At 44.2% G+C, this 19121-nt stretch overlaps 1 protein-coding gene across 2 annotated transcripts in view; it reads right to left on the bottom strand.

The window, feature by feature from the left end:
* PLXNB1 (plexin B1) overlaps positions 1–9572 on the bottom strand; it is a 38769-nt gene extending 29197 nt beyond the window's left edge. For both annotated transcript variants that reach the window (XM_009478938.2, XM_009478939.2), the window contains exons 1-5: positions 8439–9572; positions 3560–3742; positions 3006–3134; positions 1125–1225; positions 305–437 (exon numbers count right to left, since the gene is read on the bottom strand). In XM_009478938.2, the coding sequence (XP_009477213.2) occupies positions 305–437; positions 1125–1225; positions 3006–3134; positions 3560–3742; positions 8439–9572 (1680 nt within the window). The remainder of the gene's footprint in view (positions 1–304; positions 438–1124; positions 1226–3005; positions 3135–3559; positions 3743–8438) is intronic.
* Between the last annotated feature and the right edge of the window lie 9549 nt (positions 9573–19121).

Below are 19121 nucleotides of genomic sequence, written 5' to 3'. Positions count from 1 at the left end.
CACAGACATGGACACCTTATAGATACTAAGCCAAGGAGGGACTCCACCCAAGCAGCCATCAAATACTCCAGAATACCCAGTAACTCTTAGCAGGCAAGGACATTTAATTTTATGGGAAAAAACAATGACATTATCTCCTGGTACAGCCAAGCTGTTAAGTCCCTTATGTGAAACAGACAACATGTGTTTGAAGGCTCAGTGATTCAGTACCCCACCAAAAGCAACAGAAAGACTTGTGACTCCTCAGACTTTGCAGGGGACTTTCTACATGCTTAAGCATCATCAGAGGATCATCACCACTCACATTTCTCTTCTCCTCTCTGCTGATATTGGCTGGAGTTAGCGACTGGACAGACAGACACTGCTGCGTAGAGTTAAAGCTCCAGAGCCACTGTTCACTCAACCTGGACCGCAAGCACTCAGAGCGACGGCTGCACCTGCAGGGGAATAGCAAGAAGCCCTGTGAGAGATCTGTGCAGCCCTAGCAGGGCATGTTCAGCTTCCAAGCTGACACTGGCTGTCTGAAGCCTTGCTAGAGTCTTGGGGAAGCTGCTACACAAGCCATGGAAGTCCCAGCCTCCCACCACCTTCAGTAGGATGAATTGTTGCCAAAATACAGATGGGTAGGCACTTTTTGGGCTTCAAGGGTCATAAACTAGTTCCTATAGGATTCTACAGGGAGCCAGAGCCAGCAGACACACTGGAATAAACCATGTCTCATTAAGCAACATCAGTAGGGGAGCAAGAAGTGAAAGAGAGTGCTAAATAAGAGAGTAACATCAGAAGAAGAGATAAGACAGTTTCTCTACATTTGAAATGAGGCAGTTTGAGCTGCAGTCAGACTAAAACCAGGCTGAAATCCACTGGACAGGAGCACTGTGAATGGCGACCAAAGACCCAAAAAGCAATGGAAAGATACCCTTGTGTGCAACTGTGACCGCTGAGCGTGTTTTAGGGAGGCAGACAGAGCAATGGTAAGTTAGAGAGAATATCCCATAAAGGAACTAAAAATAGACTAAATCCGGACACAGAGACACACAGACATAAGGAAGAGAGTAAGTGGAGACAATCCCTAAGCACTAACCCTCCAAAAATCCTTGCAGGTGAACAGGGTTCTATCTTACCGTCCCTGAAGGACACACCAGCCACAGTAGGGATCTTTCAGCGCCAGACAGGATTCACAGTCCAAGTACAGGGAACATTCTAGTATGGGAACCTTTACCACCTGTCAGAGAAAGAAATCGGTGCAAACACAGCACACACAACACAGGGCCCAGGTCTATGGCTTCTTCTACCTAACTAACAAGTCCCATCGTCTGCATGCTCACTGAAACAACTTCTTAATCCCCAATACTGCATAAAAATAAAGAAAAAAGGAAGAAGTTTCCAGAGCCCATCTGAATGGCCATTTCACATATTGTGAAGGACATCTAAACATCAGGCTGTACAGAGGCACCAAAGCAAGCAAAGTGTATTGCTATTAATGGGTTATCTGTGACAGTTTTTGCAAGAAGGAGACCTTATTTAGTGATAAAACTGTATTTTAACAAAATGGATCAAAGAATAGCAGACTGAATACCATCCACTCTTTTGATTTTCTGGACTCCGTCATGGGAGATCATCTCTCTTGACATGTAGGTGACTGAAGCTGGAGACAGCAGGTCCAGCCAAGGCCTCTGAACGCATCTGCACTATTGCCCAGCTTTATCTAGCAGAACTATCATTTTTGACTGAAAGTACACCAAGAAGCTTTGATCAACGTGGAACAAAAACCTTCTGCCATCTGGGGGTAAGTTTTACTTGCAAAACACTTCTGCTTTAACTTACTATTCTTGCTGATTTCAGCCTCTTACCCTCTTTTTAATCCGCTACTACACTGTCAGTTACTTTAAAATACCAGCTTCTAATCCCTGACCTGTTACTTTTGCTAAGTACATGATATAATTTGCATTTTTTAATTGACGGAACAATTACTGTTAAGGATATATTTCAGATTTCCCTAATCTTCTTCCACGCACAGATTTCAACTCCTCCTTTGAAGTGTTACAAAATTTCTGAGTACTCAAAGTGCACTGGTGGGAGTGAAGGAAAGCAGTGGTTTTCCAGCATGCTCTTATTTTTTGTTTGTTCTTTCCTTCAGAGTAACTCAAGGGCTGCTTTTTCCTTTGCTAGGAGGATCCTTTTCTTTCCAGCTCAAGGAGCTGATATGAGTGGTGTTGTACAAATCCTCTCCAATAAAGTATCCACAGCTGGATTTCCTACTCAACAGACACCAATATCCCAAGAGCCTGGGGCATCGCAATGCCTCTTCTCCAACTGCCACTGGGCACAAACAGAATTACAGGAGGCAGGAGGAGAGGGAAAGGTGCCTTGCCTGGTTCCTTGTACAGTTTGATTTCAACTGCAAGACTGTTATTATATACGCGGTCAGAGTGCAGCTCCGCTATCTGGAGACACTTCCCACACATTTCTGCTTTTTGTAGGTTACATGCCTACAGAAGAACAGCTTAATCTTTTAACTGATTAAAAACAGGAGAAATGCCAGTTTTAATTAGACTAAACCTCCCTTTTCTCTTTTTAATCTTCTGCAAAACCAAGGCAGGTCACATTCTTCTGCTCAGATGGAGACACGAACTGCTGTCCAAACAGTTCCTGCTTAACACAGAGGAACCTAGGAATTTGCAGTCCCTTGTCTTCATGCCAATAGAGCAGCCTTTTATAGCCTGCAGTTCACATTCCTCCATCACTGCTGATACAGCCTGTCTGACTTGGGGAAATGCACATGCAAACAGGCCATGGTTTAGGGTAACAAGACTTCCTCCATGCTTCCTCCAGCTTTTGCAAAAGGCCAGTCCCCATCCTGTAAGCCAGACTGGCAGGCAGCTGCTGCCCAGCATGGGCTTAGCTATACACACTGCTTCTCTCCCTCCCACACTCCCATCAGTAGTTTGTCTGGACCTCAAATGCTTTCAGGTCTTCTGTGGAAGGGATTTTATTGCTCTTACCATTGACTGGGTCATAACAAAGAGGTGCTCCTGCAACTGGTCAAACAGCAGGTCTCCACTCACCATGCTATTTAACTGGATAGCTAAAGAAGCGTATATATGTGCATCTCCCATTGCTCCCAAGTACACCTGCAAGAGAGTCACAGTTGTACACATGCAAAGTATCACAGCAGGAGCTGGGGGCACCCGTCCTACGTCAGGAACAAGTTGGAACCACTGCTGTGTGCAAGGATTTCAACCTCCCACCAAAATCTCAATGCAGTGACTTCAGCCACATGAAGCATGTGCCTAGAAGTACCTCTGGAAGCCACGCAGGATGCACCAGCCCTGAACGCTGGCTCAGTGCAGATGTAACCAAAGGCAATGTGACCACTGTTTGGGGCATTCACATTCTCAACAGTCAGTACAGTGTGAGAAGAGACCATCTGATAGTAATGATCTTTAGTAGGAACCTGACTTCCCAAGGGACAAGAGAAATTCCCTTTTTTCCCCTTCCACCTGAGCATCCCTGATTAGTTTTATCCTCTTTGCTTCCTGTCGCATCCAGATCATACCTTGTGCAGTCTCCCTCTGCTGTCTCCCAGAAAAGCAATGGTGTGGCCATCTTCCACATTCACTGCCACAGCTGTCAGACGGGCATCTGTTTTCTCCAGGAGGGGGGCTGCTTCCAAGGGTACCCGGCTGGCCATAGGGCTGGGAGTGTGGTCAGAGCCGCAGGGGTATGCATATAGGGTGTCCTTTTTTCAGGAGTGGAAAGAACGGGGAAATCAGTACAAAAAAATGGATACAAAGAACATCAGCACCTTTAACTCTTCCCACCATCCCTTTCCACCCAAATTCCTTAAACAGATGCCCCAGCAGTGAATTCAGCTTTGAACCCCTCTAAGTTTTTTTACTGAGAGTAAAAAAACCCAGCTTTTAATAATTAATTTAGATATGTTGGCTGTTTGTTTGTACCCTCACAGAATCCTGCATACATTTCAGCAAGCCCATTCAGCATCAGTAGTGAAATGCATCAAAACCCTACTAAACTTTTAAGTTCTCAAAAAAACATTACTGGCTATACACTGCTATGATGCAGCTTTGGGGAAGATTCACTGCATTTTTCAGAACAAAACAAAAATATGAGAATTCCTGCTTCCAGTGCAAAACCACCTGGTCACAAACATTGCCTCCAACAATTAGCATGGTTTTGTTGTATCACCTACAAATTCTAAGCCTGAAGCATCAGGACATACATAAACACAGAGTGGAGCACAGCCCGCTCCAAAGAGCTTACCAACTACACATAGAAATCGTAGAGCACGTACAACCAGAGACCCACAAAAAGTTAAAACAAGAGTCATCTCTGCACACTGCTTCAATTATTCTGAGTCTTGCAAGATTTCTGAAAATTAACTCCACAGCACTGTGCAAAAACAGTCATCCTTCTGTTCCAGTTAGATGCCTCCCAGTCCCACCAAACCTTCACTTACTGAATTCTAAAGGAGAGAGGATGAAAGCTGCCAACTTATTTACTATTTCTATGTGTAGAGAGAAGATATTCCATTATGATTCATCTTTTTCCTAAGTAAAAAACTCAGTCTTGTCTAGGATAGTTCCTCTGTTGCTTTATATCTTTCTTGTCACCTTCTTCTGTGTCCACTTTAATTTTACAGTATCCTTTTGGAGACTGAATGCAGGATTGTTCATCCAAGAATTACTATTAAAACCACCATTTTTTTTAATTGATCAGTGGCTTGTCTTCAAACAATGTAGCTTGTGTAAGCTAATGATTTTCAACATGAAATCCCTTATGGACAACATTTTCACCCTCCTCTCCAGCCCCTTACTAATTACTCCTACGTAGCCGCGTGTGGAGCAGAGGCATTAACTGCACAGTCCACACTGACTCCAGCTCCCTCTCTTGCCTCAGGCAACATAGTTGAATTTAGACTCCTTGCGAGCAGGGTTATGTATTCCTTCTGTCTGATGTCCGTGGCTTTGCATTTGGCAGCACTGAGCTGCACGGTACCATCCGGCACCAGGCAATGGAGCTGCCCCCACCGGAGGTCAGCGATAACAGCACAACGTGGCATTCTTCAGGCATCTGCTTATCACCTCTTGCTGACCCCATGGAAAACCTGACACCCCCCCCCCCCCCCCCCCCCCCCCAATTATTTTTTGGTTTTGTTTTTTTTGTTTGGCTGGTTTTTAGTTTTTTTGTTTGTGTTTGGTTTTTTTTGTTGTTTGTTTGGGTTTTTTTTGTTTAATACTTGACTGCTTCCTGGAGAAACTAAAAATGATCAGGAGCTTTTGACAAAGTCTGTGGAAAGCCCATGGTAAAATATATTTAACCTGCTGACCTCTATTCACTCTCAAATGTATTGCTATCTTAGCAGGGAAGCAAGGCTTGACACAGCGGTTCCACATAAGAAACCGTGCCAGTTAGACTAGCGCTACTTTCATTCTGATGCTTCATTGATTTCCTTTCAAATACTAATTCCACTGATTTTCTGCACACTAGGTGTAAGGCTCGGACTTAAGGCCTCAGAGGAGGTTACAACTTTTAATGATTGTTAGTTTTTACCATCCTCTAAGCTGTCATTCATTTTCAGTGACAGGTATATTGTTCTTATCAGCTGTCATTTGATTCCTAAGCTTCTACCAACCAGCATCTTGTAACGTAAAGATTTCTGTTTCTCCAGTTGTCCAGCTCCTGTAAGGTTTATTAGGAAGTGGGCCAAAGCCAAATTTCCATACTCAGAAGCATCAAGTGTTTATTTTGAATGGGATCCTAGCTATCTTTTGCAACCTTTGTATCAACTCAAAAGCTGGGGCCTAACGACCTCACTACTGAGGCTGATTTTTCAAAGTTTGCTTGAAAAAAATGCATACAAGTCAGAAATAGTTGTACCCCAGTTGTGCTCAGCACTGCTCATGCGATGCCAAGGGCAAGTCACTACACACAACATTTACCTACTGTAAACCAACACGACCTGTGCAACCTCCCCCAGCACTGGCACAGCCTCCCCGTGGCCTTGCAGGGACTGTCCGCAGCGCAGTTAATCACAGCCAAGAGAGCTGAAACTTGTTCCATTCTACAGGATTAAGACACGATAACTGTATAAAGCGCTTATATAATTTACACAGAAGCTGTTTGAATTGTTTTCAGTGAACATCATCTTGGCAACGTAGCAGAAAATACACTTCAGGGATCATCCAGTGTCCTACTGCGATGCAGCACGTTCGGATGAAGCTGCTGCCATGAATTCTGGTGTGCGCTTCCTACGTTGCACAGGTAGGAAGCAACAATAGGACAAATCTGTATCTACGTGTGAAGAGGACTGAAGGCTCGGTGCAAAAGGACAAGTTACATACCTTGAAAACTACACCTGCAGAAGATATGCAGCCTTCCCAAGCCTTGCAGAAACATGTTCCACACTTCCAATTATCAAGTCACTAACAGCATCTACACAGCCTGCATCTGAATACTAATGGATCTCCAGCAAGCTGAACAAATGAACTGGTTCTGAAATTCTTATAGAAACAAGCATTTTCTTCCAGTTGAAGAGATTGTATTGAACTGTAAAACTCAATCTTGGCCTCTCCTGATGGGCTAAAAATCAGAGGCAGTGCTAACTAGGGAAAAGGGCGTACCTTGTGCACAGGCTGGTTTGGATGCAGAAAAACGTGAAATTAATTAGCATTATCCTTACATACAGCACAAGCTGCCACCATTGAAACCGAGTTAAAACTCTTCCTGCATAAAGTGTTCATTGACAGCCGCTTCCACTCAGCACTGAATAGAGCTGGCTGGAGCTGGCACAGACCCTTATGTGTTGTTAGATACAATCTTAACGACAACCGCTACCATGTACTGAATGGTGAAGGATAAAGTTTGTTACGACATTTAGATATCATTGGACACACTTGTTAATAAGATGCCATACTTTAGTCAGCCCACTAGTGCCAAACCATGCAGCTGGGACCCCGGGATCATGCGCCAGGAATCACGTAGCAGAGACTGGCCTTTTCCTCCCACCCAGCGCACCCACTTCTCCCCTGGATCAAATGGTACAGGACGACTCCACATCATTTTGAATGAAGGATTTTTCTAAAGTGCTCACACCAGTTTGACATTTAATTCCCTCAAGCTGCCCTAAAAATCATCTGTGACAATTCCTTCCATGCGGCCCTGCAAAGGACACATAGGGCATGGCTAAGAAATAAAGTGAAAGCAGGACCTCAAGCTGGGCAGCCTCTCGCTTCCCAACCCTTACATACTCCTCCTGACCTCACATTTGTCCTGCTCCCAGTCTGCTCTTTACCCTTCCCTTCTCCCACAAGCATTCTACAGTCAGCTTTAGCTACTGAAAGGAAGACTGTAATTTTAAAACTGCTTTTGGACCACACATCCAAACCCAGAGACTTCCAAAGCTCTGTGGTACCACTTTGCTCTTTGTAGCACCAGGCTGGGAAGAGGCAATTATCTGGACAGCCTGTTCTGTAGAAGGAAGACACAAGATAACACGCTGTTCTGCTAAGGACTAGCAACGCCCTGGGTGAAAACAGGCTACTCGCAACCACAGAGCCTCGTGCTGGGACACTGCATCCAGCACTGCCCCAGGAGAACGCTGCTGCTCTCTGTTTGTGTCACCATCCCTGATATCACAGCACCAGCCAGCGTGGCTGACAGATTCAGCCTGGCTGCAGGGATTCAGGGTCACAGCCACTTCAATTCACATTTTTATCCTGCAACATCCCATCATGCCTTTGTCGTAGAATTTAAAGAAGGATTACCACCTCTTAGAGCTCTGGAGACAAAGAAGAGCCAGGTCCTGGCCTGGGCTCAAAATTCTGCAGGACTAATGCAGTCTATAGGAAATCAGGATTTTGCTGACACTTGTTTAAGCTTATGTTCTTCTTTGTTCCTGGGTGCCCTTGCAGGAAAATGTTGTGAGGTGCACCTCACCAAAAGCAACAGGGACACAGCACACCCCTTAAATTCCCTTCCCAACAAACAGGTGCGCATGCACATACTCCTCTCCTTCCCTGTAGTGCAGACCAGGACATGAAGTTACTGATGAAGAACAACCTGAACTGCAGCTTCAGTGCTCTTGCCTGGTATTGCCATGAGACAGACCTCAGGGCCAGGTCACACCAGATGCCCTCCCCATTGCCACACATAGTCCATCTCCCTGTGCAAGGAAACCTGCCCACGTGGGGCAGAGAGCTGCGGCAGCAATGAGACAGACTCTACTTAAAAAGGATGCAATGGTTCTTGCATTGCATTGCTGCAGTAGCAAAGAAACAGCCTGAGCCCCAGGGCTTTTAACCCAAACAGATTTCAGCATCCATCTGTGGGAAACGGGCTGACTCCAGGAACACAAAGCAACACAAGAACACGCTACAGACTACTCTTTACCCTGGCAAAGGTGCAAAGCCACTTACTGCTGGCAGCTGGACACAGTTGGAACTGACATCGTATTCAATATATGCCACTTCTGTCCCTTCTTCTGACTTCCCATCTCTCATGTAGCAAACATCCCTAGTCCAGTTGGTCAGGCGATCCACCTCCTCCATTGCATAGACACAGAGCGCAGATTCCTCGCTCAGTTTTCCAGAAGCAGCCTGCCAGGCAGAGAAGGCTGCAAACAAGACTTCTCCCTCGGTGTCCAGCTGCCCCTGGGCCAGGCCTTCTCCTGGCTGGGTGACATAGGCTGCTTGCAGGAGGCTGTATGTATTGGCTTTGCTCTGGCAGAGCAGAGGTAACTCCACATACGAGTAATAATGAGAGTCATCCAGGCAGATTCGTGAGATGTATGTCTTGTACTCACGTGACTGAGACTTGAGGTCCCGACGGTAAAATAGGAAATAGACACTTGAGCGATAAGTGAAGGATTTAATGAAATGGTGGTTGTACTCAGAGAGCCGGCCCACAGCCAGTTTTGCTGTTTCTTCGTAGGAGAAAATTGAGTGAGAGTCCGTTGCTTGAACATCCCCTCCGTGGGCCCTGAGATTTCGGGTAGTGATGGGAGGAATCCCTCCTCCAACTCCTCGGCTAGTGTACCCTCGTCCCACAAACAGCAAGGGGACCTCATCCTTTGAGTAGGCTATGAGTCCCACAGTGGTGATATTGGGATCATTGGCAGCAACGTACTGAGTGTCACCAGGGCTCTCTGGTCGGAAGAGGACATGGTCGATGGACGCGAGGCTCCTCTTCTCACAGATTCCCTGGTGCACACTGCCGCACACAATGAGCTCCTTCTGCACCGCGTTCACCAGCAGCAGCTTGTTGTGATTGTCGGTGTGATGTGCCTGAGGGCACTCCAGCTTTGAGACCGGGGGGAGGCAATCTTTACTGTCCAGAACTGGCCCAGTCTGAACCATGTTCTTCATCAGCAGGTCAGATGTCAGCTGAAAAAGAAAGTTGGTGGCACCCAAGTAAATGGTCCCAGATTCCAAGTCCATAGACAGGTGGAGGAATTTTGTAGCGTTGTGTGAGAACGTGACATACTGCAGTCTCTGTGGAATTGCTGCTCCCAAGAAACAGAGAACAGGAAGGAGGAACGTTCCCAGAGGCATGGTAAACACTCTGCAAGAGAGGAAAGGCTGTTATAACTCCTTGGAAACCAGGAGTGAAGATTAACACTCAAAATCCTTCAATAGCACTCTTATTATGAGAGGTGGGCAAGGAAGACATGAATAACCATAGTAAGCAGAGTGCTAGACACAAAGAGCCAACACAGGACATTTGCAAAAACACCAAGAGAAAGAGGCCTGCAGGAGTATCAGAGACTTTACTCAATCATCCCCACACCAAGATGACAGGCACAGCATCTTCAGGAGAAGCTGCAATCATACTGCAAGTAATGTTCTTGGGGGCTTTCCCAGAGGCTGCTGGGTGATACTGGGGAAAGCTTCTCTTCACAAGCCCGGGACTTGTACTAAACTTGCTGAATAAACAGTCTGAAGCACAGATTCATAAATCCAGGGACATAATCTAAGGGGAACAGTCCTACCTATGCTGTGACAGAAGGTGTTTCAAACATTGAAGCTGATCACTATTTGTGTAACATAAAAAAGAAAGTCATGTTTAACCTGACTCCTGCACAACTCTTTCCTGTGATGCTATATTGGAAGTTCTCGAGGACAGGACCACATTCCTGTAGCAGCCAGCACACCACATACATTGTTAATGAGCAACACCATAGTAAAACAAACCACTGTCCAAGACAAACACAACCTGCAGGACCCATTGTTTAAATAAATTGCAGCTGGGATCCAATTCAGAGCAAACTAATAACCCCTTTGTTCTATATTTGATCTAGATATCATAATTAATCCTTTTCTTTCTTATCACTTATGGCTATCAACAGCCTCTTTTAGGTCCAAGGCTCTTCCGCTAGTGCTTCCATGCCATATCTGCCACTGAGCATCACCCACCCAAGCAGGACCCAGGTGGCAGGACGAGGCCTCCAGAGTGTCAGTCACAGCAGCTCCCAGCCACCCCCCAGGGCCACCAGTCTGCCCCCAGCCCTGCCAAGTCAGCCCCCGTGGGCCCCCATCTCCTTAGCAGTTACGCGCCATGTCCAGGTGAGGGGAAGACCACCATATCGTGCTGGCTTGTTACTACACTCTGGGGGAGAAGTCTCTTGCTGGCACTCATCTCTCCACAGCACCTCTACCAGTACCATAAAAAGTGATTTAAACATGCCTGCTCTGTGGACAATGCTCCATTCCTTCCCTGTCCCATGCTTCAAAGTGCAGGCAAGGCCAGATGGGGTGGGTGTTAGACAGACCCAGGGAACCACCAGACCTGTTCTGCTCCTCTCCAGAGGATCTTTAGATCAACCCCTCTTGAAATCTACTGTGACTCACCTAAGCCATGCCACAGATGGGAACAACTGTCCTGAACAGCATGGGGAATCCCACAGCATGGTGGAAATGTGGTAATAAGTACCTGCAACATTTAGATTAATGCTTTCTGCATGGAGAAAGGGCAGCAGCTGCAAGTACTCATAATTTACTATAAGTACCACCTTATTTGAATTGAGAAGTAGGTGGTGATGCAGCTGTGAATCTCCCTTCCCTCCCTCCCTCTTGCGGACAAGGTATCAAAGCTACATACAGCTACACAGATGCCAAGCTGGGCCAGAGGCTCAACAGAGCTGATGGGTACAGCATCTCCTCCAGAACTGGCCTGTAATCTGCTGTGTTCATTTCGGCAGCTCAGCTCCTCAGGGGTGATGCCAATTTTGTAGTTAAAGCTAAGAAAACTATCATCACTTCCCTCCTACAGCATCATCCCTCTTGGATCTTCTTGGTAAGCTCAAAGTGCTATTAGCCCAGAAGTGCTTAGAGCACAGAGGTGGAAAAAGATCTGCAGCATTTCAAGAGAAGACTACCTCAGCATTTACTGCAGGACTTAACCAATTTAGGTCACAAACTTCTCACCACACAAACCGTGTCTTACACTTGTTCTGTACAACATCCAACACACAGTGGGCAGAAAACACAGTAGCAATGGTGATAGCAATAACTGTAAGCCTCTAGATCCATCTTTAATTTCACCGCTATTGAAAAAAAAAAAAAAAAACCCACAAAAGTCTGCTTTCCAGCTCCTTTGTCAGTAAAACCGGCATTTTTGCTCTACCAAAAGACCAGTTGAGAGGATTAGCCTACTTGTGAAATCCAGCGGATGGAAGGTATTATAAATACAACACATTATTAAATATAGGCTTTGTGAAACTCTGGAAAAGCTCCACTTCACATGGTTATTGTAGGTAAGTAGGTAGTACTGTCAGGATATACCCGGACGCCGGAATGCTGGCTCTATGCTGGCAGCTTTCCCCCAGAGCACACAGCCACTGATTCATACCGTACCAGCACTGTGTTTAGGTTACGTGCACACTAGGGCTTTTGTTTGCCCTGTTAATGGACACTTAGTGTTTTCTGCTCTCAGTGCTACGAACACACTGTGCTTCACCCAGATTCACAAAGAGTGCTGAACTAGCCTTGGAGTCTCTTCCAGGGTGGTGAGAGAGTACAGCACCTGACAGAGGTCCTCATCATGCAGGAGATGTTATCTGTGAAGCCTGATGAGGGTATTTAAAAAGCCAGCAAGTAGATATATATATACACTGAAAGATGGAGCTCTAATTTGACTCTATCACGTCAGGTTTACATCAGCAGAGCGTATCTTGCCCCAACTCCAACATGTGAGTTATTTTTATGCATTCTCACCATTGTTATTGGAGAAAACTTGATATTCAAGGAACTCCTTTAACCACACAACTGTCTCGGTACCTCTACACTGCCATCATGCAGATGTCACGATGGCTTGTTGTGCAACTCTGGCTGGAGTCTCCTCAGTTTCAAAGCTTAAAATGCCTGCAAACAATAGGCTGATGACCATCCAACAGCAGGAGCTTGATTACATCGTGACAGAGCCACACTGACATGGAGAAAAGAGTCTTTGATCTGGAAGCAGCTGAGGATCACAAGACATCATTACACTACACCACTTAGAGGAATCTCTAATCTTCTTTCTAGCTAATGCAACCTTCCTATGCCAGCATTTACACAGTAAAGTCAGCATGTGTCTTCAGAGTTTATGAATTCCGAAATACGGGCTTTCCAGCTAGAGGTCATGCCTACAAGCTGCAAAACTCTGCTCTGTCCACCACATACCATCACTGACAACTGCCGGGGCAGACCTAACACTTACACGTGCCACCAGTACTTGAACTCAAAACCCAACGTATGACACCAGTCTAGCATTTGAATCTATCCCTAATGTTTCACTAAAAGCATTTTACCTATTGGAGCACCAGTACTGGAAAGAGATGGAAAAGCAACTAGCCCTTCATTCCAGCAGACCATAATCAAAAGCAGATCTTGCTGTGGTCAGAGCTCTGACCTGAAGCTACTCTTCTTTCACTCACCAATATTATTCCCCTAGAAGTCACTTTGTTAAGAGCTAGTCCTCAAAAGGTGTTCCCGGTAAGAAACTATTATCTAGTCCTCATGACTCTGGGAGAACAGAGGGCAGCTGAGAAGACCAAAAAAAAAAGAACAAAAAAGGTAGTACAGCGTGTTCTGCAAGCTAGTTCTACTCGCTCTGCGCAATGGGTAAACATTGAATAAAGTACTCTGTGTTGCTCTTTGCTGAAGAGCCATTAGCAAATGAACTTGTATTTATTGCTAGGTGATCAAACATACATTAGAAATGAGCGTTAGTGTGTGGCTGTCAGTAGCTAGAAGCATTCACATCCTATGTGCAAATTGAGAAAAAAAAAAGCCAGCAGTGTCTTTTAATTCAGTTTGCCAAGTTGTTTCTCAAGCATGGGCACCACTGCTTTTTTTATTCTTGCTCTTCAGTTAAGCCCATCACAACCTCTCTGGGAGGACAGGAAGGAGGAGGATAACCTACATTTAAATCTGATGGTTTCATGACAGGCTACACTACTGAGCTCTTTATGGATTTACTGAACCGTTCTGCTTCCTGTGCTCACTGCTAGTGTACAACACAGCTGTTACAGACAGATTGCAACAAAAGTGTGTAGCCTTTAATTAATTCTGAAAGCAATTGCCAAGGCTTAAAGATTCTTTTTAAATATTCCATTTTTTTGATGAATTCCCGTTAAGTAGGAAAATGCTCCAGACAATACTCTGAACATTGCCTCTAACGCACTGTAAAATATTAATATCCAAATGATACTTCTGAGTTTCATTTATTCATCTGGATCACAACAGAAGGGCTAGAGGATTAGTCAGTTCTGCCACAGAATATTTATATCACATCCACAAAACAACAACCAATAACATGGAAGCAATGGCACTATTTTGTTACTTGGAATTTGAAATAAGACCGTATTTTCTATAGCACTACTTTTACCTCTCTGACCTCACGTATCCCTCTCAGAGACTTTATTCATTTATTAAAGAAACAAACCCAGAACTCATTTGGACACATTTTAACAGTGTATCAGCACATAAAGATTATTTAAATCCTCACAGATTATTTCCCTAACACCACATCCTATTCCCCCAAACATGAAGAGAACCAATAATGTTCCAACTTCTAGGCTAGATTTCGTACTCAACACCAATCCCAGCAGAATTATCCTTGGAAAAATGTAGGTCCCTGAAATTTGCACCTGCAGTTTCCACTGTATCATTTGCTGAGCCAACCCACAGTGAGAGCACTGAAAGACTTAAAAATTAAAAATGTAATTCTTCCAGCTGCACGATGACCCTTGTGCTCCAGCACATTCAAATCACCCAGCAGCAGGAAGACGACCACTGCTGTGTTTTCTGCACAAAAGCCCTGAATTACAGCTCCCTTCTAAGTTTCATATGCTCAACAGAGACTTGCTGTTTTCTGCTGTGAAAGATGACATTCCCATTAAATAAATCTTTTTCTGAGTCTTATTTACTACTACCAGGCCAGTTCCCTGCTCTGCTGTTCAAGAACACTTGCAGCAAGCAGCTCCAGTAGAGATGAACACAAACCTCTGTTTTCCAAATAAAATTGACCCCAAGGAGAATCCCAAGTCCAAGCCATCCTGGTGGAGCCGGACTGGCACAGACAAGGGAGCTCTGTTATACCAGATGTGAGTAACACCAAAGCTGAGGTCAAAATAACTTAAAAAAAAAACCCAACACCTCTAAAGACAAAATATCAAATCTGAAACAGCGAGGGAAGGTGGCAGAAAACCTGTACTTTCAGGCTACAGAATTAACAGCGTTATTAGATAAACACTTGGAAAAATTATGTTTTCTAAACCCTTGCTAGTTACTGCTGACCGTTACAATGTACTTTTCTGGATGGGGGAGGAAGAAGTTATACTAAAACAATGTTGCACAAAATATTTTGTCAACTTTGTGATACTATTGCCATTTTAATGATGCTTGTGCATTGTTAGAGTTCTTTGGAAAAAACTGCAGAAAGTGCTTCTACACCCCTGGGCCTACCTAAATATTAATTTTAGCCATACTGGAATTAATTGCTGATAGTGGACAGGTATTTCCCCTAAACTGCTCTAGCACAACTGATCTTTTCTCTCGCACACATGAAAATGTTATAAACACTGGTTTAAGCTTCCTGTACAAATGATTAATGAAGAGTTAATGATTAATACAATGCTAAATAGTGCACTCTTCATAAACCAAGACAAAATACACAAACATTTACAAGGAATATAAAGCAACCACAAGCTGCTTGCTCTTAAAAGAAACTTTCTTCATCGATAACCTGTCACTGTAAATTGAGGGTTGACTTTTCACTTTATCATCCTCTCAAACACTAACAAAATGTGAACTCAAGTACCATGTTGTGTACATACATTTTTAAAAGGGGAAATCAAGCCAGCTGTTAATTTCGCAGTATCTTAACACAACCAAAGGATAACTTTGTGCCAGTGTTACACATTTGAAGATTAGAGTCCTTTAGGTTCTGCTCCAACTTTCTGCATAATCAAACCACAGAACACCACTAAGCAATCTCTTCTTCTAGCCCACAAGCTCCTGACTAAAGTCTCCCAGTGACAGCAGAATTTTTTCTTAGGGCTCCTAAATTACAGAAACTACCACCTTAACGCAGCAAGCTGATCCCCGAGGGTTATTTACCCCAAGTAAAATGCCTTGTCATTTTGTCTAACTTTGACTTGGGAGATCCTGTGACAAGCAAAGAAGCTTCTAGATGCTTTTTGCATGAACAGTTTGAAAACTAATCCTTCTTTTTAATCCTCCTTGGGCAAGAAGATAACAACAGCTATTCTAACTCAGAGAGGTCCACCTACACAGAAACTCTGGCTCCAGCAACAGACAATAATAGATGCCTAAGTAGTAGTATAAGGGCAGACAAACATAAGGCAATCCTTCCCCTATACATCCTGCCGGCTTTGGGTCTTCCTGAATCATGGATTGCAGCCACATGTAATCCTTTGGATGGATACATTAGGTTGTCTGAGCTTTTTCAGTCAGAAAGAATTAATTTTTCTTGTAGCTCTCTGAGCCCTTTCCAGTTTGTCAGCATCCTTTTTTTAAGGTACCTGACCTGGATGAATATCCCCTTTTCACAGCACCTGACCCAGACAGGCTATACCTTGCTTTCTAATGCTGCACACAGAGCAAACGTTACTTTCTCCCGTTCAACCCACCAGTCTTCCATTTACCTGCCCTAGAACCTTCTAGCTGCCACATCACATGTCAAGTTTGTATCCAACTGAATACCATCAGTGACTCAAGTATTATTCCAGGCAACTAGTAAGGAGAAAAAAAAAAAAAGAAAAAATCCCATTCCCTAGCCTTTAATGTGTAGGGTACATCCACAGAGCCTAGATAGGTTTAATCCAGCTGTAATAGAACCCTGCTGGGAAAGCAGAGCTCACTGAAGTTACCCGTTTCCATAAATTCACCCTGCTGAGCAAATCCACCGTTTCTACACAAATCTAAGCCTATCACCCCTGTAGAAACAAATTTGCTTCCAGAAGTTCAAGAACCCAATTCTTGATCAAAATACAGACTAATATTGGAGCAGAGAGAAATCCCTGCAGTACCCAGGAAATTCCAAGAGCAGATTTCCCATTTCCAGTTAACTAAGATCCAAAAGCCACTTTTTAATCTGTTTAATAGGAACTAAACTGATTTTAAAGGAACTGTCAGCCAAGGCTCTTGAAAAAAAGTTAAGCTATTGTGGAATCAAAGTTACAGTGCCTATCATGATTTAATAAGTAGTTAAAAGACAGGAAACAAAAAGTTTCCCTCTCAGAGGAAGGTTATCAGTGAGGTCTGCCAAGAATTTGTTCTGCAACCTGCACTGTTCAATATGTTCACATAAGATCTAGGAAGAGGAATGTGTCTAGAAGTGGCAAATTTTATTATTAAAAAAATTATTCGTCACAATCACATTCAGAAAAGACTGCAAAAAGTAACTGAACTCATGCACTCCTAAGTAACTACACAACATCTTAGATCCTGAACATGGGGCAGGGTAATCCCAAGCACAAATACAGGCTGGGTGGAGAACGGATTGAGAGCAGCCCTGAGGAGAATGGCTTCGGGGTGTTGGTTGATGAGAAGCTCAACATGACCCAGCAATGTGTGCTTGCAGCCCAGAAAGCCAACCGTATCCTGGGCTGCATCAAAAGAAGCATGACCAGCAGGTCGAGGGAGCCGATTCTCCCTCTCTACTCTGCTCTCATGAGACCCCACCTGGAGTACTGCATCCAGCTCTGGGGCCCCCAACAGAAGAAGGACATGGACCTGCTGGAGCAAGTCCAGAGGAAGGCCACGAAGATGATCAGAGGGCTGGAGCACCTCTCCTGTGAAGACAGGCTGACAGAGTTGGGGTTGTTCAGCCTGGATAAGAGAAGGCTGCAGGAAGACCTTATTGTGGCCTTTCAGTACCTGAAGGGGGTCTACAAGAAAGCTGGAGAGGGACTTTTTACAAGGGCATGTAGTGATAGGACAAGGGGTAATGGCGTTAAACTGAAAGAGGGTAGATTTAGATTAGATATAAGGAAGAAATTCTTCACTGTGAGGGTGGTGAGGCACTGGAACAGGTTGCCCAGAGAACTTGTGGATGCCCCATGCCTGGAAGTGTTCAAGGCCAGGCTGGATGGGGCTTTGAGCAGCCTGCTCTAGTGGAAGGTGTCCCTGCCCATGGCAGTGGGGTTGGAACTAGATGATCTTTAAGGTCCCTTCCAACCCAAACCATTCTATGATTCTATGTCAATAAATACCAAAACCAACACAAAATACTCTAATTACATAAACACAACAGGATCCAAATTAGCTGTTACCATTCAGGAAAACTTTGGAAACTTCATAGGTTTTTAGTATTTAGTATCAAGCAAAAAGGCAAATACAGCCTTCAGAGTGACTGGGAAAGAAAACATGCATCACCATTATGCTGTTGAATGCTGCAGGCAGTTCTGATTCCCACATCTGAAAAAGGAGACAGAATGACAAAAAGGACAACAAAGATGATAAGAAGCATGGAGCAGCTTCCATATAAGGAGAGATTGAGCAGAGTAGGACTTTGGATGGACAAAGAAACAACTGGGGGAAGATATGGAAAATTTAAGAGATCTGAAACGTGACATAGCGTCAAGATGAAAAACACGGAATAATCAACTACCATGTCTTACAATGCAGAAACAAGACAGCACCCACTGAAGTTACAGACAACTTTTCTAAGCCAGTTCAAGGATATTGTGTGACTGGATGTAGAACATTTTAAATAACATTTAAAGTGCATAGTTAAATTGTAGAGCTCACTGCTGTAGGAAGTCATGGAGACTAGAAACTTAAACAAGTTAGAAGAGGGATTATATAAATTAATGGGGAATAGATATAGTCAAGATCAGACGATTAGATACAACTTCTGGCCAAGGAGGGCCCTAAACTGATGATGGTCACAAGCTGGGAGTCAAATGAGGGGGGGGAGAAAGAAAAAAAAACACCCCAACAAACCCACTACATTATATTACGCCCTGTTTCTTACAGCCCTCATTAAGCATCTGCTTCTGGATCTTGTAAAAAACAGGATACTGAGCCACACAGAGCTTTGCAATTTGCCCCAGAATGACAATTCTATTTAAACTTCTTATTTTATGGTACATTTACAGATTTTATTTATTTTTAAATATTAAGAATGTAACTTTAACCCTGCCTAATTGCATATTTAGGAAGCTGGAAACCTAACCTCATTGACTATTTCGAAAGGCATTATCTATCATATTAACATTTAGATACCATCTAACTGAATCCTGACAGCACAGCACAAAAGTTAATGCACAACACAGCAGCGAAGCAAGCAACCATCACCCTCAGCAGACTGGGAAACCGAAGCAAAGGCCACAGCCATGGTGCGTAAAAGTGGCAGAATTGAGTTTAACACACCAACAGCTCCTCTTCCAGGAACAGCTCTTCCCTGTCTGCTAAATGTTTGATAGAAACTTCTCACTCAGACACGGACTGAACAAAACAGATAACGTGTTTGCCGTACATACAGCTAAGCATTAGGTAGCGTTCAACAGAACTGCTGTTGCTAGAAATAGGTCAGGACTGTCCATTCTAACCATGGAGAAAGAAAAGCTAAAGCACACCAGACTATTTGGCCAG

The sequence above is a fragment of the Pelecanus crispus genome, chromosome 7 (genome assembly GCF_030463565.1).
Source record: "Pelecanus crispus isolate bPelCri1 chromosome 7, bPelCri1.pri, whole genome shotgun sequence".
NCBI classification, from domain to species: Eukaryota; Metazoa; Chordata; class Aves; order Pelecaniformes; family Pelecanidae; genus Pelecanus; species Pelecanus crispus.
This window is presented reverse-complemented; position numbering and strand designations above follow the sequence as displayed.